Source organism: Lontra canadensis, unplaced genomic scaffold, assembly GCF_010015895.1.
Source record: "Lontra canadensis isolate GAN:19392208 unplaced genomic scaffold, GSC_riverotter_1.0 scaffold94, whole genome shotgun sequence".
NCBI lineage: Eukaryota > Metazoa > Chordata > Mammalia > Carnivora > Mustelidae > Lontra > Lontra canadensis.
The window spans coordinates 7887083-7913808 of NW_022631088.1; the positions used below are offsets into that span (position 1 = coordinate 7887083).

The 26726-nt window shown below is 59.1% G+C and overlaps 1 protein-coding gene across 2 annotated transcripts; it reads right to left on the reverse strand.

Annotated features, from left to right (window-relative positions):
- Nucleotides 1–1836: 1836 nt before the first annotated feature.
- On the reverse strand, nucleotides 1837–26726 carry CHRNA3 (cholinergic receptor nicotinic alpha 3 subunit). 2 transcript variants are annotated; one of them, XM_032836885.1, is made up of 6 exons: nucleotides 17283–17364; nucleotides 15547–15686; nucleotides 15394–15438; nucleotides 14363–14472; nucleotides 8949–9960; nucleotides 1837–2281 (listed from the first exon to the last, which is right to left on the reverse strand). In XM_032836885.1, exons 1-6 carry the CDS (start codon nucleotides 17359–17361, stop codon nucleotides 2153–2155), a joined length of 1515 nt encoding a protein of 504 aa, XP_032692776.1. In that variant the 5' UTR covers nucleotides 17362–17364; the 3' UTR covers nucleotides 1837–2152. The 2 variants fall into 2 exon arrangements, with proteins under 2 accessions (XP_032692776.1, XP_032692777.1); XM_032836886.1 differs by lacking the exons at nucleotides 14363–14472; nucleotides 15394–15438; nucleotides 15547–15686; nucleotides 17283–17364 and adding exons at nucleotides 24511–24620; nucleotides 24723–24767; nucleotides 26667–26726.

Below are 26726 nucleotides of genomic sequence, written 5' to 3' on the forward strand. Positions count from 1 at the left end.
AAAACAGTCTCCGTGAATCCTTGTCTCCTACCAGTGGCCACCCAGACTCCGGCCTGTGGTCCAGGAGACTCACTTCTAAATAATCTGTCTCAAGCAGTGGTTCTCAATTGGGTAGTTTTGTGCTCGAGGGGACACTTCATTTTTTGAGACAGTTTTGGTTGTCCTAACCGGCAAGGGACTGGCGGTGTGTCACTGGCATCTACTGGGCAGACCCCAGGGGGCCACTAAAGATCCCACAATGTCCTCCCAGCGCAGTGACGCAGAACGTCACTGGTGCCAAGGCTGGGAAGGGCTGTTGCTGAGGTCCATCTACTGTGACCGTGGGAACAGCTGCCACGTCTCCCAGTGGTCACTCAGGCTGCTCTGGGACATGCGCGGGCTCCAAGGTGGAAGTACGACCCTCAGAATCTTGGGAACTGGGTGGCGGGGGGAGCAGAGTGCAGGGTCAGAGCCAGTGTAGGGAGGGCTGCTGCTGAGAGAGCACGATACTTGGAGCGGGCCGCGGGCTGGGGAAGGAAGCCTCGGGAAATCTGCTGCGAACCGACCTAAACAGACATGCCTGGGTCTCGCTTACGCCTCCACCACCACCAGCAGGAGACAGTCTTCCTAGTTCGGCCATTTTCACACGGTCTGTGATACAGCATACCGCCCAACACTGCAGAAAAGCTGTATTTTGATGTTTCTCTCTCTCTTTTTTTTAAAATATTTTATTTATTTCACAGAGATCACAATCAGGCAGAGAGAGAGAGAGAGGAGGAAGCAGGCTCCCCGCTGAGCAGAGAGCCCGATGCGGGGCTCGATCCCAGGACACTGGGATCATGACCTGAGCCGAAGGCAGAGGCTTAACCCACTGAGCCACCCAGGTGCCCCATTTTGACGTTTCTTTACCAGAAAGCCAGTTTAAACATTCACTTATCTATAATAAATACTCTTGACGTTTTTCTTGCATGAATCTCTTCTGACAAAATGAAGACGACGGGATAAATAAGTAAGCCTTGAAATGCGAGATCCAATGCTGGTAGCTCGAGGTCAAGAAACCGTGAGAAAGAGCCTCAATGTAAGACTTCTTGGAGGCAACAGGACGGATTCTTTATAACACGGGATTTGATGTGACTTCTGGGATATCACACAAAAGAGCACAGGTGACAAAAAACTGACGAAGTGGAATTCATGAAAATTTAAAACTTCTGTGCATTGCAAGACGTTATCGACAGAGTGAAAAGTCAACCCGCAGACGGGGAGAAAATATCGCACATCACATGCCTGATAGGAGTTTAATAACCATGACACACAGAGAACTCCTTGAACTTAAGGACTGAAACACCCAAACAGCCCCGCCCCAAAGCGGAAGAGGACCTGAGCAGACGCATCCCTGAAGGCGCTGCACAGAGGGCCGGGAGACTCGGGAGGAGATGCTCAGCCTCATCATCACGTAAATGTGAATCAAAATGGCAGCGAGACCCCAGCTCCCACGCAGGAGGACGGGCGCTGTCGAAAGCACAGGGAGTGAGCCTTGATGGTGACGAGTCCAGCCGGAGCCCCAGGGGCACGGGAGACGGTGCGGCCACCCGTGGAGAGCCGTCCGGTGCTTCCTCAAAAAATTAAAAATAGAATAGTTCCACCTCGGGGCCTCTACCCCAAAGAACTGGAAGCAGGGTCTCCAGCAGATCCCTGGGCACCCACATTCACAGCAGCGTTGTCTGTAACAGCCAAAATGCAGGAGCCCCTGGCGTCCACCGACGGAGGAACAGATACGCAGAACATCCGCTCGTGCACCAGAGCGTCGCTCAGCCGTGACCAGGAAGGACATTCAGACACCTGCCACCGCGAGGACGGGCCTGGAGGGCATTACGCTCGGGGAAAGGATGCAGTCACAAAAAGACGAGTATTGCATAATTCACTTATATGGGGTCCTCAGTCAAAATCCTACAAACAGTGGCATGGGGGTCCCAGGGGAGAGGGGCGGGGGGCTCGTGGTTTCCGGGATGAGGAGGGTCTGGAGGTGGGGGTGACAGCTGGAGGTCCTGCACAGAAGTGGGTGCCTCCCAATGATGGGCATGGGCCACATCCTAGGGGAGCGACGTTTCCCACCAGAAGGAACAAACGCGCCCCATGCCCAGGCCGGTGAGCCGCCGGCCAACCCAACACGGCCTCATGCCTCGTCCCTTGCCAGCAGAGGCTGCAGGAACAGCCCCGCCGTCCCCAGGATGCACACCAGGATGAAAACCCACAGGAAGATACGATCAATGACCATGGCCACGTACTTCCAGTCATCCTGAATCTGAAAAACAAAAACACACATCAGGAAAGCAGAAAAAATAAAGCCCGAAGGGCCGCAGAGGGAACCCACTTCTAGCAGGAACATCGAGTCAACACGTTGCAGCGGCTGAAGCCATCTGGCCTCCCGACACAAGAAAGCTCATGCTCCTAACGCCGTCCACAGACGCCCACCAGTCCCAAGTCCCCCCACACCCTGCGAGAAACAGGCATAAAACACTCATGCAGAGTCTGTTTTGAATCAGGAACTTCTTGGGGCGCCCGGCCGGCTCAGTCAGTAGAATGTGTAACTCTTGATCTCACGGTTGTGAGTTCAAGCCCCATGTTTGGTGTAGAGCTTACTTAAAGCAAACAAACAAAAAAACCCCAAAAAATCCACAGAAATTTCTTAATGTACACATAATCTATTTATTCTTTTTTAGATTTTATTTATTTATTTTATTTTTTTTAAAGATTTTATTTATTTATTTGACAGAGATCACAAGCAGGCAGAGAGGCAGAGAGAGAGAGGAGGAAGCAGGCTCCCCGTGGAGCAGAGAGCCCGATGTGGGGCATGATCCCAGGACCCTGGGATCATGACCTGAGCTGAAAGCAGAGGCTTTAACCCACTGAGCCACCCAGGCACCCCTAGATTTTATTTATTTATTTAAGAGAGAGACTGAGCACAAGCAAGGAGAGGGGCAGAGGAAGAGGGAGAAGCAGGCTCCCTCCTGAGCAGGGAGCCCAATGTGGGGCTCCATCCCAGGACCCCGGGATCACGACCTGAGGCAAAGGCAGACGCTTCACTGACAGAGCCACTAGATGCCCCATAATCTATTTTTTCCTAAACTGACTTCTAATTTATAAGGTTGGTAAAACCAGTTCTTTGACCTGTGCCTGTGGGAGGGCTCCTGGACCTTGTTAGAAAAGCTAATACAATGCAACCGTCATTTACCATTGCTTCCAAGTACTGTTCTTACCCCGTTTTAGATACTAATTTCCTTTCAGCATCTGTCCGCCCATGAAACCAGCACATCAGGGCCAGGCCGGCGTCATCCCCGCGGCCCCTCCCCAGGCCCAGCTAACCAAAGATCCTCTTCCACCGTAAGGCCCGAGCACCACGGACAGGGACAGGCTGGAAATCAGACGTAATTGCTGACAATAAAGTAAGAGGCGGAAGAAAGAGCAAGACTAATTGTATATAACACAGCTTCAGTTCAGGCTTGAAACAGGAAGGAGAACCGCATGTTAATTACAGTCCTAGACAACTCCGCAAGCAAGGAAGCCATAATTGAATTGAGGAAGAGAGAACCCATGAATCAGTGGATTTTGAAGAAATAATCACATAATCAAGGGGCAGCATGTGATTCAGTAACCGAATTAAGTGCACGGAAATGGGCTGGGGCACGAGAACTGTCGCTCCCATCGTGAGCTGCATGGGGGGTGCTCTTGAAGACATTAGGCTCAGCTACAATTAGATGTAATGCCCTGTTTGCATTCCCAGGACCCAGGCTGTGGTTTGTAAGCACCTCAAATACAGAACAGACCCTGGGATTCCTCTGGTCCCTCGGCCAGCCGAACGCCCCCCAAAGGCTGTCAAGGCAGAGGGCGGAAACACAGACTTGGAGACACTTTGGTTTTAATCCCGGAGTCTGAGAATCTGGGTCAATTACATGACCTCGGTTTACCTTGGTTTCTCCGTCTGTGACATGCAGGTACTCACCCTCCTGAGTCCCACAACCCCCCGCCCCTCCCCCAACCCTCAGTTCGTTTCCTGTTCAAGAACCTCTTACGGTTTGTCTCCTTCTCTGGTTTGATCTTGTTTCCTTTTTCCCTCTATTCCACTATGATCTTCTGTTTTGTTCCTTAAATTCCACGTATCAGTGAGATCACATAACTCTTCTTCTGACTGACTTGTTTCGCTTGGCATAATCCCCTCCCGTTCCATCCCTGTCCACGCACATGTAAGTGTTCATCCTTTCCGATGGCTGAGGAACGTTCTGTTGTGTTCATCCATTCATTTGTCGTGGACATCTGGGTTCTTACATACTTTGACTACTGTGGACGTCGCTGCTGTAAACACTGGGGTGCAGGTGCCCCTTCGGATCACTACATCTGTGGTTTTGGGGTAAATGCCCAGTCGTGTGATTGCTGGTTGTAGGGCCCCTCTCTTTTCTATGAGTGCTGGGTGTTAAAGAGACTGAACTCTGAAACTAACAACACACGCTGTAATTCATTGCATTTAAATAATAAAAAAGGACAGCGCTCCCCTCGAGGGTGAGTGCGATGACTTGCGGAGTGAGATGAGGTGGGGCACGCGGTCCTTCCAGGGCACACAGTCCTTTGTGGACAACACCTGCTGGGATTCAGGCTGAACAGATACCCGACCCTTCTCCAAATACACATGTTCCTCTAACGTCTTCGTGGGCTTAGCCGGGTGCAGGAGGAGGGGACGTGGGTCTCACCCAGGAACACACATGTGCTGCACAAAGAGTGGGGCGAGAACTGGCGTTAGGTCTGTTAAAGTCTCGAAGGCAGGATGATGCGGGGTGGTTCGTGGAAACTTTGGAACTACTGATAACAAAGCGGCGTCAGACAGAACAGGGAACTGGCACAAGCTCTTGGCTCATTCTGCCAGCCCGGCCCCGGAATGTCCCCGAAGCCAGAGGAGCCTGTAGGTTAGGGGCTGGCCTGGGTGCGCTGGGGTGGGCGGGCGGAGGAGGGTGGGCCAGGCACAGCTTTGGGCCGTGCTCTTTTCACCCCGAATGCCCTGCCTCTTTTCAGACTGTCCACTCCCTGCCCAGAGATGCAGGCTCCTTGGGAGCGGACGAGAGCCCGGTGGAGGTGAAAAGCCAGAGGTCGAGATGTCCCTTAAGTGACGAGGTCATGCAGAGGGAAAGAGGCACCTTTGAAGGGTGGTCTAGTCCATCTGGCCTGTGGCCACGTGGGCACTTCCCCAAACAGCTGCAAGGATGGCTGACCCAGAAGAAGTGAGTTTTCAGACCTCAGTACACAGACTTAGTCATTTGAAAGGAAATTCACGTGACAGACAGGTTAAGGATTTAAACTAAACACGAGATCTGTGGAGATGACAGAGTGTTAGAAATGTGAAGTAGAGGGAGCAGGGTCCCAGAAGAAACAAGTGAGACAGACAAGTCAAGGAAAAGACCCAAGAGATGGGACAGTCAGCAGGAGGAGACCTGCGAGGAGGGGTGGGGGTGGCAAGCAGGAAGGAACTGGTGAGGTGGGTGGGGGGCAGGGAGAAGGAAGGGACTGTGAGAAAGGGTGGGGGGCAGGAGGGAGGAGGGACCAGTGAGAAGGGGTGGGGGGCGGAGGGCACGAGGGGAGAGGTGGGGGCCGGAAGCACAGGCATGCAGTTCAGGGAAAGAGGAACAGGGAGAAATCTTCACAGAAAACTTGGAGCCCCTGAGAACCGAAGGTGGGACGTTTGGGGCAAGCGGTTGGTGAGAATGTCCATCTAGGAGAGACCCGCACACACCCCGGGCTTGTGCACACAATCCGGCAGTCAGACGAACAGCGTCAGGTTCACTGGGAACTGCTCATCAGTGACACTGAACCAGTAGTACTTCTCAGTGTTTAAGGAAAAGAACTTCAACTTGAGAATTTTCGATCCAGCTAAACTTCCTTGAAAATGAGAGTTTTAACGTTTTGAAGCCCCCAGGCCTCTGAAGTTTCCACTGTCAGCCCTAGAGAAGGCACGTGCTGCAGGGAGAGAGGGGCAGGAGGACGCCCCAGGATGCTCCCGGGGTGAGAGCCTGGTGCGGGAAGCTGACTGCGAGGAAGGGACGCATCCACCCCTCCGCCTCCCCCATCCAGCAGCAGCCCCGGTAACATGCAGGGCGGCTGGGCAGCCAGGAAGGGCCGAGGGGAGCAGGGAGCAGTTGGGGGCGAGACACGGACGCCAGGCGATGCTGTGGGTCTGACTCTCAGATGCACAGCTTTCCCGAAACGAACGAAAACAGAAGACGCGGCTTTCCAAGGAGCCACGATTCAGACTTCACAGTGCACAGCACGAACTCCAGGAAAAAAGAAAATAAATGGAAAACATACAATAAGATGGCCACAACTGAGCCTTAACACGACAGTACCCACAACACGGGAGTGAACAAGGCACCGATCAGAAGGGAGACGCTGGAAGGCGGGAGCGTCCGTCCACGCTGTGCCATGACATCACGCACACGGTGCGTCTCTCCAGCCGGCAGAAGATAAGCTGTCTGCGGACTGGCAGCTCGGAGGATCCTGGCCCCGGGCGCGGGCACGCCTCCCAGATCGAGAGCCGGCGACCAGCAGCTGCGAACCGTGCCGTCAGCAAAGAGCACCTCCGAGGGACCCCAGGCTCGAGGATGACTACAACCCCTCCTCTTACTGCGAGACCAAGAGGGAGCACACGGTGAGCCCCATGAGCAGCCTGGAGAAGGGAGCCGCCTCGCCAGGGTCACCAGGCCTTCCTGTGCCGTGGGGGCCAGCACGGCCGTGACTGGAAGCCCTGCCCTGTGGTGAGCTTCTGAGGGGGCCGAGTGCACCCAGAACTGGTGAGGCCAATCCACGGACCCGGGGAGTGGGAGCCTCTCTGGAAATCTGTGGATCACGACCCAGGGGAGGGAGGGCCCCTCCAGGCAGCTTGTGTGTCCTCAGCACAGGGCGGGCATCCCGGCTCCCGCTGCCTGCTCATACGTTGCTGTCCAGTGGCCTGTGGGCCAGATTTCTGCCATTTCTGGAGAAACAGGAGAGCTAACAGCCCCTGTGGCAACAGATGACCAGAACTGAGCCATGGCTGCCCCTTGCACGTGCCACCCACTGGCCGCTAATTTACCTTTGGGCATTTCAGTGGCAATTTCCATTTTAGTAACAATTTTTAAGTGTCCTTTTGTAGAAAAGATGCTTGTGACACTCTAACACTTTGTATGGTGCCTAGTAACTTTGGAATCGAGTTAATTCCTTTCCTTTTTTTTTTTTTTTTTGAAGATTTTATCTGTTTTAGAGACCGAGCACAAGCAGGGGAGCAGCAGAGAGAGAGGGAGAAGCCGACTCCCCACGGAGCAGAGAGGCCGATGCGGGACTTGATTCCAGGTCCCTGGGATCCTGCCCTGAGCCGAAGGCAGACGCTTCACAGACGGAGCACCCGGGCGCCCCAAGAGTTAGTTTGGTAGCTCGACAGAGGCTTGAGTACGAGTACTCGGATTTCAGTCTTTACGAGGTCTCTGCTAACTGAAACAAGCTGTCAGGCGCATGCGGGAAGGGTAGAGCACGCCTGCCTGGGTTGTCAGTGTTGGGGCCACAGGCTGTCACGGATCAGGTACTTCTGCTCCAGCAGCCGCTTCAGCTGAAGTTAAAGGGGAGCTTGACTTTGTGGCTCAACGATGGGTGAGCGGGAGGCCCCGCGGTGGCCGTGGCCGTGGCGAGCTTACCGCTGTGCAGGCCAGTGGGGCACAGGACAGGCAGCGGCTGTGGGCTTCCTCCTGTCTCCTCCACTGTCCCAGGTGTTCGGAGCGGAACACAAGAGGCTCCAGTCGCTCCACACCCATGTTAACCGCTCGCTGTGCACCTGGGGCTGGAACCATCCGTCCGTCAGCTCCCTGCGACTCAGCAAGTTGAGGCACAGCCTGTTCCCGTGAAAGCAGAGCTTCTTACAAAAGTGTCGTGTGTGATTCCGACAACCCTGGGGGTAAACGCAGGGTCGGGGAGCAGCACACACGTGCTATCGCAAAGTGTAAAACATCCCCTAACGCTCACGTCACTTCCAGTGTGAGATCTGCGGAGGAAACAGGAGCTCAGCCAATGAGAAACAACGAGCAGGAGAGGTCGCCTGGATCCCTCACAGGAGAAGACGGACAAAAGGCAACTAAGCAAACGGGAAAGATTCCCACTCGCTTCTCAGCAGGGAAAAGCTCATGAAAACGGCAATGAGGCTCTGGTTCACACACATTGGGGGAGGGGCGTGCAGCCATGGAAACGCGCAGACGCCGCCTGACGGGGGGACGACCCTGGCCGAATGCCTGGGGGACCTCGCGGTGCCCACCAAGGAAGTTAACAATGCTTCCCTGCGGAGCTCAGCAAGAGCCGCGGGTGCGCGTGTCCACCAGAAGTCGCGCATGAGAGTACGTGCGGTGCCTTCCTTCCCAACAGCCCCAAACTAGACAAGCTGCGCCCGCAGCGCAGGTGACACGGGAAGCAAACCTCCAAGACATTGTGTTGAATGAGAGGTCAGCTGTGGAAGGGTGCGTGCCACGGAATTCCATCTAGATGAAGGCCAAGGGAAGGTAAAGCTGATGGACATCAGGAGGTTGGGGGTCCCTGGGAGGGGGCACCAGGAATACCCCATGTCCTTACTCAGCTCGGGGTTACACGGGTGTTACAGGGGTGTACACGCGATGCAGACTCGCGTGCACCTGACACCTAAATGGGGCAAACACGCAGTCGGAAAGGGAAGTGTGAGTGTAAGCTCAGCTGCTCAAGCCACGTGGAGGCCACGTGCTCTCAAGCCAGGAAGCCAGCTTCTGGCTCTTCTCTGCACCACCCGCCAGCCTCTGGGGCTGCTCCCCTGCTGGGAGCAGTGACGTCGCCCGTCCAGGACAGCGGCCTGGTCCATGGAGGCGCTGGGTCGGCCGCCGACCCCGGGCCAAACTCAGGCCCACCCTGCCCATCCGCCCCAGGGAGTAACGGCTTCTTACCTCTTTGGCTTCGTTTTGCGCTTTCATGTTTTCGGCAATGTACCTGACGCTCTGGACGGCTTCTCTGACTTCCGGCGACAGCGTCGAAAGGGCCAGCACGGCGTGCACGGACTCCGAACTGGAGCTTCTCGGGAGGTTGGCGCTGAAATTCGAGATTTTTATCCTGTGGTGGTGGCACTGGCCGCACGTCCCGTCCTGGCAGGCGCAGCCTTCCTTGCCGCCTCTGGGCTCCACGCGGCTGAAGCACTTGAGGTTGGAGAGCTCGGCGTTGCAGGCTGTCCTCGGCTTCTGGCCGGGGCCCTCGCCGCCTGCCGGCCTGGTCATGAACATGACCTTGGGGAGCAGGTGCAGGAAGACGGTCTTCACCCAGGCGGGCATGGTATGCGTGGTGGGCGTTCGGTAGTGCACGTTGAGCACGAAGACAGTGATGACGATGGACAGCGTGACGAAGATCATCGTGAACAGCAGGTACTCACCGATGAGTGGGATGACCAGCGAGGTGGACGGGATGGTCTCGGTGATGACCAAGAGAAACACGGTCAGGGAGAGCAGCACAGAGATGCACAGCGTGACCTTCTCGCCGCAGTCGGACGGCAGGTAGAAGACCAGCACGGTGAGGCAGGAGATGAGCAGGCAGGGCACGATGAGGTTGATGGTGTAGAAGAGCGGCAGGCGGCGGATGTAGAGCGAGTATGTGACGTCGGGGTAGATCTCCTCGCAGCAGTTGTACTTGATGTCGTGCTTGTAGCCGGGGGCTTGCACGATGGCCCACTCGCCACTCTCCCAGTAGTCCTTGAGGTTCATGGAGGAGCCAATGAGGACCAGGTCGATCTTGGCCTTGTCGTAGGACCAGGAGCCAAACTTCATGGTGCAGTTCTGGTAGTCGAATGGGAAGTAGGTCACGTCAATCCGGCACGAGCTCTTGAAGATGGCGGGCGGGATCCAAGTCACCTCCCCCGTGTACTTGACGAGAGCTTTGGTCTTGTCGTCCACCTGGAAGTCCCCGACAGCACTGCGGAGACAGGAGGACGGTCCAGGGTCACGACCACGCCCTCAACTGGACCCGCTTCTCACAACGCAGGCAGCGGGTGCTGGGAAACACTTACGAAACCACGCGGCAGGAGCGCGCGCCGGAGAAGGTCACCCAGGCCACCAGCCGCTGACCGATGGGGACACCGCGGCCCAAGCCTGTGTCCCCCCAACCCCAGGACATGTCGCTAGTTCGCTCCACAACTGTGAGTCTGCCTTGATATTTACCGAGATGCTTCCAAAGACCCTAAAGAGATTCTTTCCTCTCTAAAGAAATGGGGTGAAGGTGGTCCCTGAGGCGGGACACCTGTGGGTGTGTCTGCCCCTCATTCTGGTTTGGACCCGTCAGCCCCTCACTCAGTCTCTGGTGCGCACCTGCTAAGTACATGTGGGTGTGTAGGGCCAGGCCATGGGGCCGTGAGACGGCAGGGGGCCCACTCCTCCCACCCGGAGCCCCGACAGCTGGGCTCACACCAGACGCAGCCTGTGACCCTGCTCTCCCCACATGTCCAGCCCCGCTCTGCTCGAACAATCACAGGTTCTGATGCCTTGTCTTTCAGACCCTGTGCACAGATTCCTTTACCTTCCTGCTTTCCGGCCTCCCCAGTTCTCTCCTTTCACCTCTGCACTCCCCACCTGTCTGCACAGAGCCCCGGGGACCTGAGTCCTGCATCTGACAGTCCCAGCCGTGGCCTCGCCTGGGGGCCCTACTGGTCTCCTCGAGTTCTGAGTTCTGCGCTGGAGGTATCCATGCCCTCCAGAAGGAGAGGCCGCCACACCTGTCCGCCCCGAGGGCTGCAAACAGGACACACTTGAACAGTCTGGGGACAGCTGTTCCGTTATTTAGTGAGAACATGTGGACACAGAAAGGATGTGTCTTGCTGGTCTCTGCCCCGCCTCCCTTGCCTCCATGAAGGCATGTGACAGCATCGCTCCTGGAGGACACAGGTCACTGCCTCCCTGTCCTCTGGTCGCCGGTCTGCCCCAAAGGTGCCCTGCCAGCTCTATTCATGCTCAGCTCCAGGTCACCCGCCGCGCACCCCGTTCTCACACGCTCCTCCTTGCTCCAGCTCCACACAGACAGGAGGCAGGAAGAGTGGGCAGTGTCCACGTGGCCCTGACTCTGATTCTCCCAAAGAACCCATGGGGTCTGCTCAGGGGGGCTGAAAAGACCCCAGAAGAACCTCCTTGCCGTGTCCCAGGGCCACAAAACATGGGGACAGAAAGAGGCCTCCGGATCACTGCGCGACATCCAGATCACGGCATGCAGGCCCACTCCCTTCTCTGTGAACGTGCCCACTGGGAGACAGCCACGCTGTCTACTGTCCGTGGCTGGGGCTGCTTTTGGGTGATGAGGGCAGAGGGACCGCAGCTGGGACCACCGCCCCCCCCCAGGTCTAGAACAGTCACTGGCCAGCCCTCCCTAGCCACCTCTGTAGTCCAGTGCCTTTGTGAAGAGGACGCTGACGGTCAGACCGCAGGCTCCCGTGGAGTGTTAGTGGCAGGGCCTTGACCCACCGGAACTTGGGGCACGAGTGAGGGGTCACTAAACCACCCACGTGCCCTAAGGTGAGCTGGGGGCAGTGATGGCCAGGGGAGAGGAGTTCTCGTGTCCCAGGGGCCCCAGACACAGAAACCAACAAGAAGCACCTGCCCCTCCAGAAAGAGGCCCCTGCTCTCTGTTGAATCCTTTGCAAGGGGAGCAGTGAAACGGGGCCTGTGGCTTCGATTGTGGGGAGAAGCAAGGAGGGGCAGGGTCCATGGATGGTCTGCAGGGACGGCCATCGGAGATGGTGTGGGCTCGAGTCTCAGATATTCCCCAAACTCCCTCCTGAGCGGACAAAGAGCCACCCAGAAAAATGCTGCTTAGGGTAGGACCCAAGTTAAATGGGGTCAGAAAGGGGCACCTGGGTGGCTCAGTGGGTTAAGGCCTCTGCCTTCGGCTCAGGTCATGATCTCGGGGTCCTGGGATCAAGCTCCGCGTTGGGCTCTCTGCTCAGCAGGGAGCCTGCTTCCCCCCCTCTCTCTGCCTGCCTATCCGCCTACTTATGATCTCTGTGTGTCCAATAAATAAATAAAATCTTAAAAAAAATGGGGTCAGAAACAGGTGAAGAAGAGAAATAAGAACGTTTACAGGTCTGAGAAGCAGGTGTCCAGCGGGGGCCACGCTCCGACCCAGGGGCCCGCCGACACAGACGCTCTCGAGCTGGCGAAAGGAGACGCCCACCCACCCTGTCCTCAAAGTTCGACAAAGGCCACTATCTCCACAACAGCCACTGGGAGGGGAGTGCGAGACTTAGAAATGTGAATGGCCAGATCGCAAGCAGAGCTCACATCTGGAAGGACGGCCCGGGGCTGGGGAAATGGATGGTCTGGTGTGCCCAGCAAGAGGCAGGAAGCGAGCTCCGGAAGCGGAAGGAGCGGCGTAGCAGGAAGAAGTTAAACAACCCGGCCGGACAGCAGCAGGTGTGTCCAGAGTTGGCAGCTGAAGAAAGAATCACGAGAAGGAAAACCACCTTCGGAGCAAAGCGTAAAAGCAACAAGATGGCGTCGAAAGCACGGTCGCGGGAGTGAACCCGGACAGGACTGAGGTCGACGTCAGACAGAAACGGGAACCCCAGAGAAGCACCCAGAGCATGGGTGGACTTCCGATGCACGTGCCAACAGAGTTCCCGGAGTGAAAAATCTAGCAGCGGAACACATCTCACGTCCGCGACTCGGAAAGTCGAGACTTATCCCGTGCGCCGCCCCAACAACAGGACTTCACAGACAAAGGGAGGAAGTGTCCGGGTGCCTGAGCTGGGGGAACAGTCTCCTGCAAGGCCTGTGCTCCCCGGTCGCCCCGGACGGTCCCGGTTCAGGTCATGGTCCCGTTGTACGTGGCAGTGGCCCCCGCTGTCTACCCGAAATCACCCGATTTCGCCCGCTTAGACAGGCGTGTGATTTCCACAGAGACACTTCGCAGCGTTTTTAAGACTTCGATGTGAGGAAGGTTGCAGGCAAGGGTTTTACTTCCAGTTAAGCTTTACGTAAGAAGGCTACAATGTGTTAGGAACGTGTGAGAATGTGGGGTGTCTTGTGCCCACGAGTGCTGAGGGTCCTGCTAGAGAAGGAACTTCAGAAAACAAGGAAACCCCAGGGGAACTCTGGCCTGAACTTGTCAAAGACATTGCTCATGTGTCAAAATGAAGAGAAACTCTCCACAGAGGGACCAGTTGTGAGAAACTCCAGCCGTAACCCAGAGAGAAGAGCTGTGTGGGTTCCTCTAGAACCTATTTTCAGTTCCAGATCCCAGGAGAATTCCTGACGCTACCTGCTCCTCACCACGTCTGACGGGGAAGCCGCTCACGGTGACTCAGGCTTGGTACACTCACGGCCTCCGTCCTCCAGCCGTTCCCCCGAGATTGCCAGCAAGAAAGCAGCCCTGACATTCGCACCATGAGGTTAAAATTTCTGCACACTTTCTCAATTCCAGCTCAGCAAAAATTCTCCGCACCCTGGCCAGCGCCCCAGGACCCTCTCTCTGGGTGCTCAGACTTTGCAAACCAGCTGAGTTTATCTTGTGTTCCAGTTCCGTGCAGACTAAATTTACAAATAGAAGTTGCATGAAAGAAACATTTATGGATGTATTTCCTTGGGAAAACAGAACAAACAAACAAACAATGACAACAAAGCAAAAAGTGGCCCATCTTCCGGGCTGGACTCACTTCACCAGAGATCACAAAATGGGACTCAGCCAAAATACAGCTTCTTCAGTCCTAGCAGTTAAAGCATATTAGTTTGTCCTAATCTGGCACAAAAACCTAAATGCAGAATGCTTTGAATTGTTAAGATTAGATGAACTCTGTACCAAGTGCTTTTCTGAAAAATGCTTCGTGGCTGAAACGTGGTGACTTCAGAGAGAAAGCACAGAGGCAGAAACGCTGCTTTCCACATGCGGAGAACAAACTAGGACACACCGCGGGAGCCCATACGTTTGCCCAGTAACAGAGCTTCGCTGCGGGAAGCATCAGGTTTGGGGAAAGAAGCGGGTGTTGGAGGTGCCACGAGGGGCAGGTGGAGAACCTGTGGGCCCGGAATCACTGGGGAGGGTGAAGCTCCCCTGGGTCTGACCTTTGGAAGGTCCCGTCCTAGAGAGGGCCTCGGTGGCTGCGTCCCCTCCCTGGCTGTCCCTCCGGTGGGCAGCTGCACACCTGGAGGTGATGGGTGATTCCTGCACCCACCCCCAGGGTGCAGTAACGGGCTGGGGTCAGGGTGGGCAGCTCCAGCACTGGGCATACAGCAGGTGCTTGGTAAATCCCCGTGGAGTTCTCCCATCCTCGAAGCCCCCTGGACATGGTCCTGGGCAGGGCCCAGGCTCAGGCACATGGCCACCCTGCGCTTACTTGTTGTAGAGCACGATGTCTGGCTTCCAGATCTTCTGCGCGGGGACGCGCATGAACTCTGCGCCGTCGTAGTCAGAGGGGTTCCACTTCAGCTTGTAGTCGTTCCAGATCTGGGGGGACGAGCGGGCAGCAGAAGGATGCACACGGTCTCCTCCCTCCACCACACCTCCGAGGCACGTCCCTGAGCCCGTTCAGGTGCCCATGCCGTGCTGCATGTGCAGGCTGCCTCCGCCCAGCCCCAAACTGACTGCCGGGGGTGGCCACTAGTGCAGGCCAGCTGCATGCCGCAAGTGCCTGCTGTTTACATTCTGAAATGGCTCTCCAGAAGCTTCTCCACACCCATCTGTACCGCCCCAGCCCAAGAACAGGGAGCTGATGACCCACAACCCTCTGCCAACGCCAGGTTAAGCGGGGTTGGTGCCTGACGGTTCTGGGGAAGGAGCCAGGACACCCCCGGGGCTCAAGGAGCATTCAGGAACACAGGCTGGGGGATGGGAGGACGGGTGAGGCTGTGAACAGGTGTTCAGTGGGCACCAGACCCTCCTGCCTCCCCAGGCTCTGGGGCACGGGAAGCCTGCGTGGGCATGCAAACGGCCACATTAACCCAGGGAGTTATCTGTCCAGAGCCGGACAAGGCCTCCTGGGGCCTGTGGAAGCCCGTGTCCTTGGCCTCAGTCTGAAGAGGAAAATCCAGAGCCCTTGTTTCTGTTTTACCAGAGAAAACAGCAACATCCGATTTTACGGAAGGACCGATTTTTGGCAAGAAGGGAAGGAGGTGGGCTCGGACACTAGCCTGGAGTCAGGGGCCGGCTCCGGGCCCAGGTCTGTCTCTGTGTGACTGTGGAGCTGTCTCACTCTAGGTGACAACCTGACATGTGTGACTTGAGGGGCCAACTTCTGGGGGGCCCATACAGCAGCACAGGTGACCCCCAGCCCTGGAAGAGACCCCGATCTTTGGGCTTTTCTGGGTGGCGCAGCAGAGACCGCAGACACCACCAGGGGGCAGCAGTGCCTGAGGTCCGCTCACTCACTTGCTTGAGCCACAGGTTGGTCTCCATGATCTGGTTGACTTCGTCCTAGAAGGAGAGACAGGAGTGGAGCCTGAACACAAACTCCGGGCTGGTTCTGGGAGAGGCTCTTCCAAGCCCCGCACCCCACGCCCCAGTCGCGGCTCCCGCACTCACCACCTTCACCAGCTGGGACATGGACACCTCGAACTGGATGATGACTGGGTCGGACACATTGGCCACCGGCCGGATGATCTCGTTGTAATCCTCGAACAGCCGCTCAAACAGACGGTGCTCGGCCTCGGAGGCCAAGGCCACTGAGGGAAGGACATGCCACGTTTCCCTGCGCCAGGGACACCCCCCCCACCCCGGCACCCTCATCGCCTGCTGCTGCCTGCTGCAGCACCTCGAGTTACAGACTGGGAAACTGAGGCCCACCAGATGCATGAGGTCACGCACATCCAGGGAGACAGCATGATCACAAGCCTGGGCTGGAGTTTGGATAGATCTGGTGCAAATCCTGCCAGACCGCTTGGAAGCTGTGTTAGCTTGGGCAAGGGGTTCAACCTTTCTAAACCCGACTTCCTTTACTCAGAGAACATCTTTTTATCTGCATCCACCCCAGGGTTGCAGCACGTGAAGGGCTCACCAAGGACCCTACCTCCAGTGTTCACACGGGGCGGGATCCTGACCTCCAGTGTTCACATGGGGCTGGGGTCTCACCTCCAGGGCTCTCACGGGGCGGGGGCCTCACCTCCAGTGTTCACACCGGGCGGGGGCCTCACCTCCAGTGTTCACACGGGGCTGGATCCTGACCTCCAGTGTTCACATGGGGCTGGGGTCTCACCTCCAGGGCTCTCACGGGGCGGGGGCCTCACTTCCAGTGTTCACACGGGGGCGGGAGCCTCACTTTAGTGTTCACATGGGGCAGGGGCAGTGCAAGTCCAGTCCGCTTCCATACAGCCACTCCCAGGATGGACAGATGGCCAGTGCGTTCCCAGGGCGTGCCCCACCCCCTCCCCCTTCTGCCTCCCAGCCTGTAGGAGGCTGCAGCCGCCCAGGACTCTGTAGGGGTTTCCCCACCAAACCTCCGGGAAGCTGGGTGTCTGTGTGGCTCCCATGATCTCGGAGTGAGACCCATGGCCAATCTCAATCTTTTCCCAGCGTGGTCAAAGTTATCTCCCTGAAAGGGGTAGGGGGATCCCCTTTGTTCCTAAGCCACACCCTAGGCGACTTGAGTCAGCCTTCTTAGACCACTTAGAGGTCTGAGGACAGCGCAGCGAGGGCAGGAGGGGAATCCTTGGGGAAGTCTAACCCAACTTGCCCGCGTCCTGAAATGGGGTCTTGCCCGCTGCCCCCTTCCAAACACATCAGAGACCGCAGGCAGGAGCTGCAGAGGAGCGCAGGGACTCGGAGTGCTGGGGTCCCCAGCATCAAGGGGACAGAAACGGCGCCCCCCTGACCGACTCCCGGTGTAGCCCTGACGAACCCCGGGCCCTGGGCATCTGCCCGCCCTCCCCGCCGCCCGCAGGCCCTCCGGCGCGGCGCGCTCCTCGGTGCGGCTCTGGCCAGCGGCCTCCTCCCGGAGACCCGGCACCAGGCGCGAGGCGCGGCCCGGGTCCCGGAGAGGCGGGGGGAGCGGAGGACGCGCCGGCCCCCAGCCTCCCGCGATGCCCCCCTCCCGTAGGTGGCACCGGCCTCAGTTTCCTCATCTTTTCCTGGAAGGAAGGGGTGGGCGGGAGGCAGACAATGGAACCGACGACCATGGCGCCGACGCCCGAACCCCAGCCCTCCCGGCTCGCGCCCAGATGACTCGGGGTGGAGGGGTGGCCGGAGGGGCATCCGGGCTCCCCGAGGTGGCCGGCGCCCCTTCTCTGCGCCCCCCGCCCGTCCCCCCGGTCCCGCGCCCGTACCTGGCGGCAGCACCAGCAGGGACAGCAGCAGCAGCAGCGGGAGCCCCGCGACCCCGGCTCCACGCGGATGGGCGCCCATGCTCGCGGGGAGCGCGGCCGAGGCGCAGGCTGACTCCCCGGCTGCTCCCGACGCAGCCCGCCCGCGCAGAGCCGGACGCCCCGGCGCGGGGCGCCGAGCCGGACGCTGGCCCCTCCCGCCCGCGGGGCGCCGGAGGCTGGGCGGGGGAGGCGCTCGGCGGGGCGGGGCGTGAGGGGCGTGCGGGGCGTGCGCGGCCTCCTGGCCGCTGGGGTCTAGCGCCCCCGGAGCGCGCAGGGAGGGCGAAGAGGGGCTGGTCCGGCCGCCCCGGCGCTGGGGACCTCGGGGCTACTGGGCCGCGGGAGAGGCTCCCACACATCCTCCGAAGCGCGCGGGATCCTGACGCCGCTGAGTAAGTGCGAAGTGTCCCAGGTGTGATGCTGGGATCGCGGGGTTCGTGTTTTCCTTATAGTTTGGGGGGGCGGAAACGGGGTCCTCCGCCCGTGGGTGCTTGTCGAGGCGGGAGGGGGACCTGCGTGTTTGCTAGATCGCGCTCCTCACCACGGGTTTGAAATGCTCCCTGATAACAGGGAAAAAGAAACTAAGGAATGAGGCTTGGAAATGGAGCTGCCGCATCTGCACCCGGGGCTTCCCGCCGGCGGCCCTGCCCCCTCAGCACCCGCCCCGCCGCCCCAGCATCCAGCTCCCCTGACGACCTGCTCGCGGTGGGGGGTTGCACCTCCAAGGGAGTCGTCTTTATTACTTCCAAAATGCGTCGCCTTAACCCCAAACGGAAGGAGGCATTTTGCAGGACCCAGGAAATGGAAGAATTGGGGCCAATGTCTCAGGTGCCCATTTAGGGCGTTCTCATTCTCTAGGCAAAAGCTCCTGCATTTGGAAAATACTGCAAGTCGGACACACAACCAAGGACTTGTATCCGGAAGATATACAGAAGCCTCAAAACTCAGAAGTCAGAGTAGAGAGGTGTGAGGGTCTTGTGTGGGTGACGCGAGTGTTTATGGTGATAAACTTACTAAAACTCATTGAATTGTACACGTAAAGTGGGCGAGTGTTATAACAGGTGTGTTATACCTTAATGAAGATGTTTTTAAAATCTCAACAGTAAGAAAACTAAAACCCAATTTAAAGAGTGAGCAGAGGAGTTAAACAGACACTTCCCCAAATAAGATGTATGTAGGCAAAAACCCCAAAATCACATGAAAAGATGTTCCACAATGTTGGTTGTCAGGGAAAGCAACTTCAGAGCTAATTCAGCGCTCGGCACCTACGGGGATGGTGGAGATAAACCCATAGGCCGAGCAGACAGGGCCCTGAGTGGCTCTCTCGCTGCTTGCTGGTGGGGACGCAGGGTGGCCCGGCCGCTCCACAGCCCCGTCTGGCTGGGTCCTGGAGGTCCAGCAGCCATTCCCCACGCAGCCCGGTGACTCCACTCCCAGGCGCCTCTCTAGGGTAGTGAAAACTCTTGATCACACAGAATCACACAGAATCCCAAGCACCTGAGTGCTTTACCGGGGCTCTGATCACAGCTGCCCCAGACTGGTCACTACCTGAATGTGTGTCCTTTGAGGGCCGGACTTCTCACTGCTCAGCAGGGGATGGTGCACGCAGTGCACGCAGCGACTCCAGGGATCTTAAGGGCCTTATGCTGAGGGACGAAAGCTGCCCGCTCTCCCGTGGCGGGCTGTGTGGTTGTGGGTGTGGCGTTCTTGAGACCAGACCCTGGGGTGGGGACCCAGTCAGTGGTTGCCAGGGACTGGCTGGGAGGGAGGCGTTGGGGTGATCGAGCTCTCCTGGGTCCTCACGACACGGATTTACACGTGTGTTAATGTTCAGAGAACGATACACAAAAAGCCAATTTTATTGTATAATTGAAAACAATGGAATTAAAAAGAAATCCTGCATTGCACAAGTATTTTACGAGCCTGTCATGTGCCCGGCACTGGGCGAACCAGTGGGAGGACTAGTCAGAGTGTCAGCGAGGGAAACAGCTCAGCCTGGCCTTGATCTGGAGCATGTGTCCTGGCTGGGGAGTGTGGCCAAGAGTCGTTCCGTCAGAAGGGGAGCCGGGGACGGCTGCTGGGGTGGGGGGGCGTGTGAGCTTGAAGAAGGAACAGGAGTCAGTCGTTCATTCAACATTTATTAAGCACCTGCTGTGTGCTGAGCGCTGTCCCAGGCCCTGGGGGTAGTGCAGTGAACTTGAAGGACCGGGTTCCTCCTGTCCCAGAGCTCACACTGGAGTGGGTGAGAGGTGGACAACACACACACCAGCCAGTGAGAATTCTGGTCCCCAGGAGGGCTGGAGGAAGGCAGGGTGATTGGGGAAGGCCTGGTGGGGAGATGACACTGGGACGGAGCATGGATGGGGTGCTGCAGCCACTGGAGGAGTGTGGGGGGGCCCTGGGGGAGGAAGGTACGGCAGTGCAGAAACTTTGAGCTGGAAAGGATCCCGAAGTGTGTGAGGGTCTTAGAGAAGACCAGGGGGCCTGTGGGCAGGGTAGCAGAGGGCGATGGGGTGACAGTGGGGCTGAGGGGGGGCAAGATTCCTGGCACATCCTTGTCCCCGGTGCAGGGAAGGAGACTGGCCGGAGTCACACTGTTTGAAGCCCTGTGCTGGGGCTCCCTGTAGGTCCTCCAAGGCCTTAAGTGAGGGCAGCCCCGGCTCCCGTCCTGTTCTCCCCTGGCTGTGGCTGTTTGACGGGGTGGACGGCCGAGGGACTCAGGTCCTCTCACTGCATGACCCTGTGGCCCTGGGGCACACAGAGCAGCCTAGGGCCCCTCAGAAGGCGTGTGGGTCTGGAAGAGGGGAGGCAGGAAGAGCCCCACGGTCCCGAGCACACACACGACCACAAACACCCACAGGAAGAGCCTGTCCACCACCACGGCCACGTACTTCCAGTCCTCGACGACCTGTGGGCAGACAGCAGCCGTTACGGGCGCCCGAACTCCCTGCTCTCCTTCCTCCCCCCGTGCAGGGCTGTCGCTGTGGGGCCAGGGCGCCCCCAGGCTGGTGTGGACCCCCTGTCGCCACCCTCAGCATCACAGGACCCCTGCTCCCCAGCATTGTTGCCCCACCCCCACCCACCCCACCCACAGAGTTATATGACCCCCCGCCCCCGCTCCGTGGGCACCAGGCAGGACAGGACGCTGGTAACAGCAACACCAGGAACTCTGGGCAGTGTGGCTGGAGAACCATGCCACAGCGAGGCCCCTTCTCTCATTTTCAGCCCCAGCCTCCTGCCTGAGCTCTGCCCGAAAGAAGATCCGGGGTCCACCTCACTGTGGGGGGGGCAGGACATACCCAGCTGCGGAATCTGCTTGGTTTCCTAACACTGTGGGCAGAGACCAGCCTCCCTGGCCCCCCGCTGCCCAGAGCCACTGCGGGCACCCTGGCTAGTCGTCCCCCACCCAGCCCCACCCCAGGCCCCTGTGACCTCTCTCTGTGCTCCCCGCTGGACAGTGGCCCGACCCAAACTCAGCAGAGGCTCTGGGCTTGCAAATTTGGGCAGAGGCAGACGAGCTGATGTCAGTGACCCAGTTTGTCGGGGCCCCTCCAGAGCGATCCTGTGTCAGGGCCCCTGCTCCTGGCACCGGGATCGGCAGGCCCCGAGCAACGTGCCCCGTGCGGCCTCTGCTTGGCTCTCTGGGGTTTCGTTTCAGAGGACCGTATCTTTGGTGTGTGTGTCTTTCCCCCTCTTTTTATACTTGTGTGCTATTTACAGCTTAATCCCGCGGTGGGGGAGGGGAGCGCAGGTATCGGAGCTGAGCCGCAGCCTGGGCTGGCGGAGGGGTAGCCGTGCTCCGAGGGGGACACGCTGGGCTTGAGGAGGGCGGCTGGCAAGTGCTGGGGGCAGGTGAGGCAGCGTGGACACGCGTGGCTTGGCCTGGGGCCAGGCAGCACCGTCTCTGAGCCTTGGCTCCCCGATGTGCAGTGGGGTTTGCATAGGCAGGTGCCTCTTGCCGCAGTTCCGGGGTCTTGGCCGGGATGTAGGCCTGGACCTGGCGGAGCACCCGGTGTGTGCTTGGAGTTCTGGGAAACGGTGATCACAATAACGGGGGACCTTGCCTGGCTTTTATTTAATTGCATCAGAAACGGGGAGAGGCCTGTGAGTGCCCAAGTGGGACCTTTAGAGGAGGGCGCTCAGGGCAGGGGGCCGCTCGGCCAGGAGCACGGACAGCAGGCTTCCCAGTGGCATGTGCTCGTGCAGCCTGGGGGTCCGGGTTTCAGTGTGGGCTTGGGGGGGCCTCCCAGAGAGCCCCGGGCGTGCTCCGACGTGGCCCTGGTGGCCCCAGAGCCGGACCAGGAACGGTCACCCAGAGATTTCCTGGAGCCCTGGGGCCCCGCACCGCATTTCAGCATCTGGGACCTGGTGGCCGAGCTGAGCCAAGCGGCTGGCTGGTTTTCAGAGCAAGCGCAATCCTGAGCGTCTTTGAGAACGCGAGATCGGAGGGTCCCCGAGAGCCATGCTCCTCGCTCCTGGAGCTGGAATGTGTCCTGGAGTCCGCTACAGACGCAGACCCTGAGTCCTGCGGGGCCAGGCTGGGGCTGCAGTGCTACTGGCAGGCGGGCGTGTGGCCCCCCAGGAGCTCCGGTCCCGCCACCCGTCGGTCATGTGCTCTCCCTCTGAGGGTGAAGCGGGAGCTTCCGCGGCCTCCCGTTCCTCCAGGCCAAGAACCGGAAATGAGGGCGCGCGCGAGACCGTGCCCTCCTTTCCTCCCGGCAGGCCGCCATGGGGACAGACCTGGTCTGTGAGGTGTTGGAAGGAGAGCACACGTGACCCCGTGACGCAGCCATCCTGGCCAATGTGGACGTGTGCAGGGACGTCTCCAGGCTGGGCCTTCCTGCTCTGCATGCAGTGACCCCCAGCCCGGCCTGCGAGACCCAGGAGACCCTCCAGGTTCGCGCCCCTGGCTTTGTCCTGTGACAGTAAATGTCACCTCTGTTTACAGACCTGTCAGTGTCATCCCACTCCACGTCATGACCCTGCGAGCAAAGATGATCTAACTGCCGGTTCCGTACTCCCCAAAGCTGTCCTGTTCTGAGCTGGGGGAGCTGAGGGGCAGATGCCCTCACTACCTTCCCCAGCCTTGTCCCCAAGACTGGGGTCATCTTCTTGCCCAGTGACAGCCGCCGGCTAGGGTTGCCTGGGGCTCCTCCCTCCTCTGTTCCATCAAGAGGCTGGATGTGCTGGGGAGTGACCGCCTGGATTCCCTCTGTCCTGGGGGTGGGAGCCGAGGGCTGTGGCCTCCCCTAGACCCTCAGAACCCCAGAGCCTGAGGCAGTCATGGGCAGCCTGCTCTGCCTCCCTGGTGTCCCCTGCATCCTCCCTGAGCTCGCTCCACAGGTGACCGGCTTGTGCCTGGGCCTTGCCTCAGGGCTGCTTTTGGGGACCCCAAGACAAACCCAAAGGGATCCTTGTACCTCCATCCTCCTCCCTAATGTCCGGAGCTGCACTGAGACTCGGCTCAGTTTTGGGCTTCGCACTCCACCCCAGGGTCTGGGCGCTGTGTCCCTGGGAGTGAGCTGTGGGTTGGGGGACGGGCATGGGGGGACGGGGACAAGGGGACTTACGCTCTGGTCTTGGTCGTCACTCCGCATGTGCTGGGCAATGAAGCTGACGCCCTCCAGAGCCTCCTGCACGTCCCGCCGGCCCCTCCCCGACGACCTCAGCCGGGAATCCCGGGCCGGGCCCGCTGCATCCGAACTGGAGCCAGAGGCCGAGCCCGAGCCTGCCGGGGACTTGGGGGCCGCAGAGGCGGGGTTCACAAAGTACATGGAGGCCCCGTAGAGGTGGGGGGCGCCGGCAGCATCGGGCTGGGTCAGGCGAGGCCGGCCGGGCGGGGGCGTCCTCGAGGGGCCGCCGTCCGGGCGCTTCATGAAGAGGAAGGCGGGCAGCCGGTGCAGGAAGCAGCGGCGGACCCAGGGCGCCATGGTGTGCGTGCCGGGCGAGCGGTGGTGCACGTTGAGCACGCACACGCTGGTGACGATGGAGAAGGTGACGAGCACCATGGTGAACATGAGGTACTTGCCGATGAGCGGCACGTCCAGGGAGGTGGGCGGCACGATCTTGGAGATGAGCAGCAGGAAGACGGTGAGCGCCAGCAGCACGGAGATGCACAGCGTCATCTTCTCGCCGCAGTCGGACGGCAGGTAGAAGACGAGCACGGCCAGCGAGGTGATGAGCACGCACGGGATGATGAGGTTGATGGTGTAGAAGAGCGGCTTGCGGCGGATGACGAAGTCGTAGGTCACGTCCACGTAGCTGGGGTCCTGTGGGTTCACGGTCCGCCGGCCGGGCAGCGCCACGATGTCCCACTCGCCACTGGGGGTGAAGTCGTCCATGCTGGCCGTGGGCGAGCGGAGCACCATGTCGATCTCCGTGTGGTCGTAGGTCCAGGAGCGGAACTTGAGGGTGCAGTTCTGCTGGTCGAACGGGAAGTGCTTCACCTCGATCTTGCAGGCGCTCTTGTAGATGGCGGGCGGCAGCCAGAAGACGCTGCCGTTGGCGCGCACCACCACGTTGGTGTAGAGGGACACCTCGTAGGTCCCGTCGGCGCTGGGGGCATGGACAGGAGGACGTGGCGAGCTGGCCTGCCGGCCCTCCTCCCGCCCCGGGCGCCCTCCCTGGAAAGGCCCGCTTCCCGTGGCAGCCGCGTGGCACAGAGTGCCCCTCACGTGGACGAGTTCCCGTGGGCCGCACCATCGTCGGATGTGGGCTTTATCATGATCCCCGTTTTTCAGACGGGGAAACTGAGGCTCAGAGAAGTTAAGTGATTTCTTCAAGGTCAGAAAACCGGGGAGCAGTCCCGTGAGGACCTGAACTTGGTTTGTGCTTCTGCCAGGAGCACTGCGACCCCACGGGACCCTCGAGCTCCCTCCACCCCCCAGATAGCAATGAGAGCATCGAGGCCAGCAAGACAAGGGGGGAGGCCAGAAGGAGCACCAGATTCGGGGTTAGGATGGTGGCCCTGGGCCCTGCTGTGCCCAAATGAGCAGGTGACGCTCTCCTGCATTCTCCGGGACTCAGTTCCCCCACCCCCCTGCCCATGGAGGTGCTGGCTCTGCCCACCTCCTATGCCAGCCTGACTGCCTGGAGTGACACACGGATGAGGCCCAGGGCTGGGCTCCGGCCAAGCACCTGCAGTGGCTAGGCCTGCCGCCCGCTCGGCCGTCCCCTCCTGCTCCCCACTCACTTGTTGTAGAGCACGATGTCCGGGAGCCAGATGCGCTTGGCCGGGATCCTCAGGATGTTCACACCCTCGTAGCGGGAGCTGTTCCAGGCCAGACGGTAGTCGGTCCACTCCTGGGAGGACAGGCATAGCCTGGTCACTCGGGAGCCCGCAGCCACCCAGGGGAGGGGGCGGCCCCAGAGATGCCTCTCTGGCGGGACCCCACGGGCACTTACCTGTTTCAGCCAGACGTTGGTGGTCATGATCTGTTCTCGCTCATTCTGGGGAGGGAGACGGGGATATCTGCTCACCAGGTGGGAGGAGCCTTGGGCACAGACCCCGCGGAGTCACACAGAAGGCTGGGGGCTCAGGCCCCCGCGCCCAGCAGCTGACCCACCATTTCCGGGATGGCTCAGAGCTCTTTCCCTCCCCACGTGTCTGGGACAAATCTTGTGTTTGTCGCCCAGATCCGGTCCTCTGCTGGCATTCCCTCCCCAGCCATGCAGCTCCACTGGCCGGAAACCTGGGGACTGGCTCTGACGCGACGCGCCGTTATTTGAGCCCCCCGGGAGTCCTGTAGGTGGACCCCCCACCCCACACCCCCTGCGTGCATCTCCCACTCGCTGCTCCTGTCTCGGCTGCCGGCAGCATCCACCAGCTGGATGACCGCAGTCGCCTCCCCTCTGATCTTCCTCCTCCCTGGGCCTCCTCCTCCCTGCGGGTCCTCCTCTCTGCCCCAGGCCTCCTCATCCCTGCCGTCGCTGTCTCTACTCTGCAGCCAGGGTATCCTTTCAAAGGCTTTTCTCAACTTCCCAGACTGTGCTGCTCTGCTGCAACCCCCACGCCTTCCCTGCGTCCCCAGCATCCCTCCTCCATCCTCCCCATCAGCTCTCGAACCCCACATTCGTCATGGACCATGTTACAGTCTCCTCTGCATTTTCCATCCTCTTTCCTGTCATCTGTGTGGACATTTTCTGTTGACCTCTCTTCCAGACCATTAACCTTCTCTTCTGCTGTTACTAATCTGCTGTTAGCCCCATCCAACGAACTTTAAATTTTCCATCATCGTAATTGTCTTGAACGTACAGATGGCTGTTACTTTCCTTTTAAGAAAATTTATTTATTCAGAAAAACCTATTGTTAAGATTCTTTATTATTTATTTTTAATCGTGCTAAAGGGCCCATAACATAAAATGGGCCACGTTAATGGCACTTGCTGTGGAATCTTCCGTCGTCCCGCATGGAAACCCTCTGTGCGTCTGCTTCCATTGTTTGCTATTCTCGCCTCATCCTGTCTTACTGTGCACCCAGGGACTCCTGACTGCCTCCACAGACCCTCCGGGAGTGACAGGCAGTTATAGGGGGTCAGACCCCCTTCATCTAGTCCATGAGCTGGTTCTGTTGTTCTTGACTCATTTCTATTTTTATGGGTGGTCTTTTCAGGGCCCCCATCACGTGGGGCTCGAACGCTGGTGCGTGTCCCCTAGCCCTGCGCCAGTGCCCGACGCTCGGCGGGAACACCGCTGGCACCAGCGCGCTGCTCCCAGGTCCTTGGCCCCTCCGTCTCTTCCCGTGCACCTGCCATCGCATTTGGGGAAAGGCGCCGTAGACAGAGGGTCCCCTCCCAGAACCTGGTCCCTTGAGTCCCAGCTGAGCTCTCCGAGACGGTTGGAGATTCCCGGGGCAGGGGCGTTTTGTTCCCGCTTTTCTGGTTGTTCTCACGGAAAAGCTAATCTGCAGAGCTGAAGGCCTGCATCTGTCCGTAGAAACATTTTTTTAAAGTTGCGGTAAAATTTATACACAGACACATAGGTCTTAAGCGAGTGGTTTGATCTACTTGAGCAAACCTGTTACCCCACGGCCCCTCCGTTCAGGATCTGTCACTTAGGAACCTTCCTGTGTCTCAGTCCTGTCCGTCCCCAGCAGTGCCCCGACCGGTGGGCACGCAGCAGGCAGGGTTCGCCCAGCGAGGAAGGGGCGTGAGACGCAGACTGCATTCCGGGACCAAAGAGTCACGGCACAGAGGCAGTCGGGCCCCCAGTTTCGGTGACTCGTTGTTGTACGCACATGGGAAAGGAGTAGACGAGCGGCCTGACCGTGTCCAGAAGCCTGGGCCAAGCCAGAGGCGCGCCCAGCCCCGAGCTCCAGCCCTGTGGCCCGGTCGGGCCGCCAGCACCTACCACGCTGATGAGCTGGGCCAGGGACAGCTGCAGCTGGATAGAGACGAGCTGGGCCGAGCT

What these genes read in the sequence shown, in the direction of transcription:
- CHRNA3 (XM_032836885.1), bottom strand. Translation starts at nt 17,361, where the DNA reads ATGGGCGCCCATCCGCGTGGAGCCGGGGTCGCGGGGCTCCCGCTGCTG. An exon ending in GACATCGTGCTCTACAACAA is followed by an intron (nt 9,961 to 14,362) that starts GTAAGCGCAGGG and finishes CTGTCTCCGCAG; the next exon opens with TGCTGTCGGGGACTTCCAGG. An exon ending in CGCAAAACGAAGCCAAAGAG is followed by an intron (nt 2,282 to 8,948) that starts GTAAGAAGCCGT and finishes TTTGTTTTTCAG; the next exon opens with ATTCAGGATGACTGGAAGTA.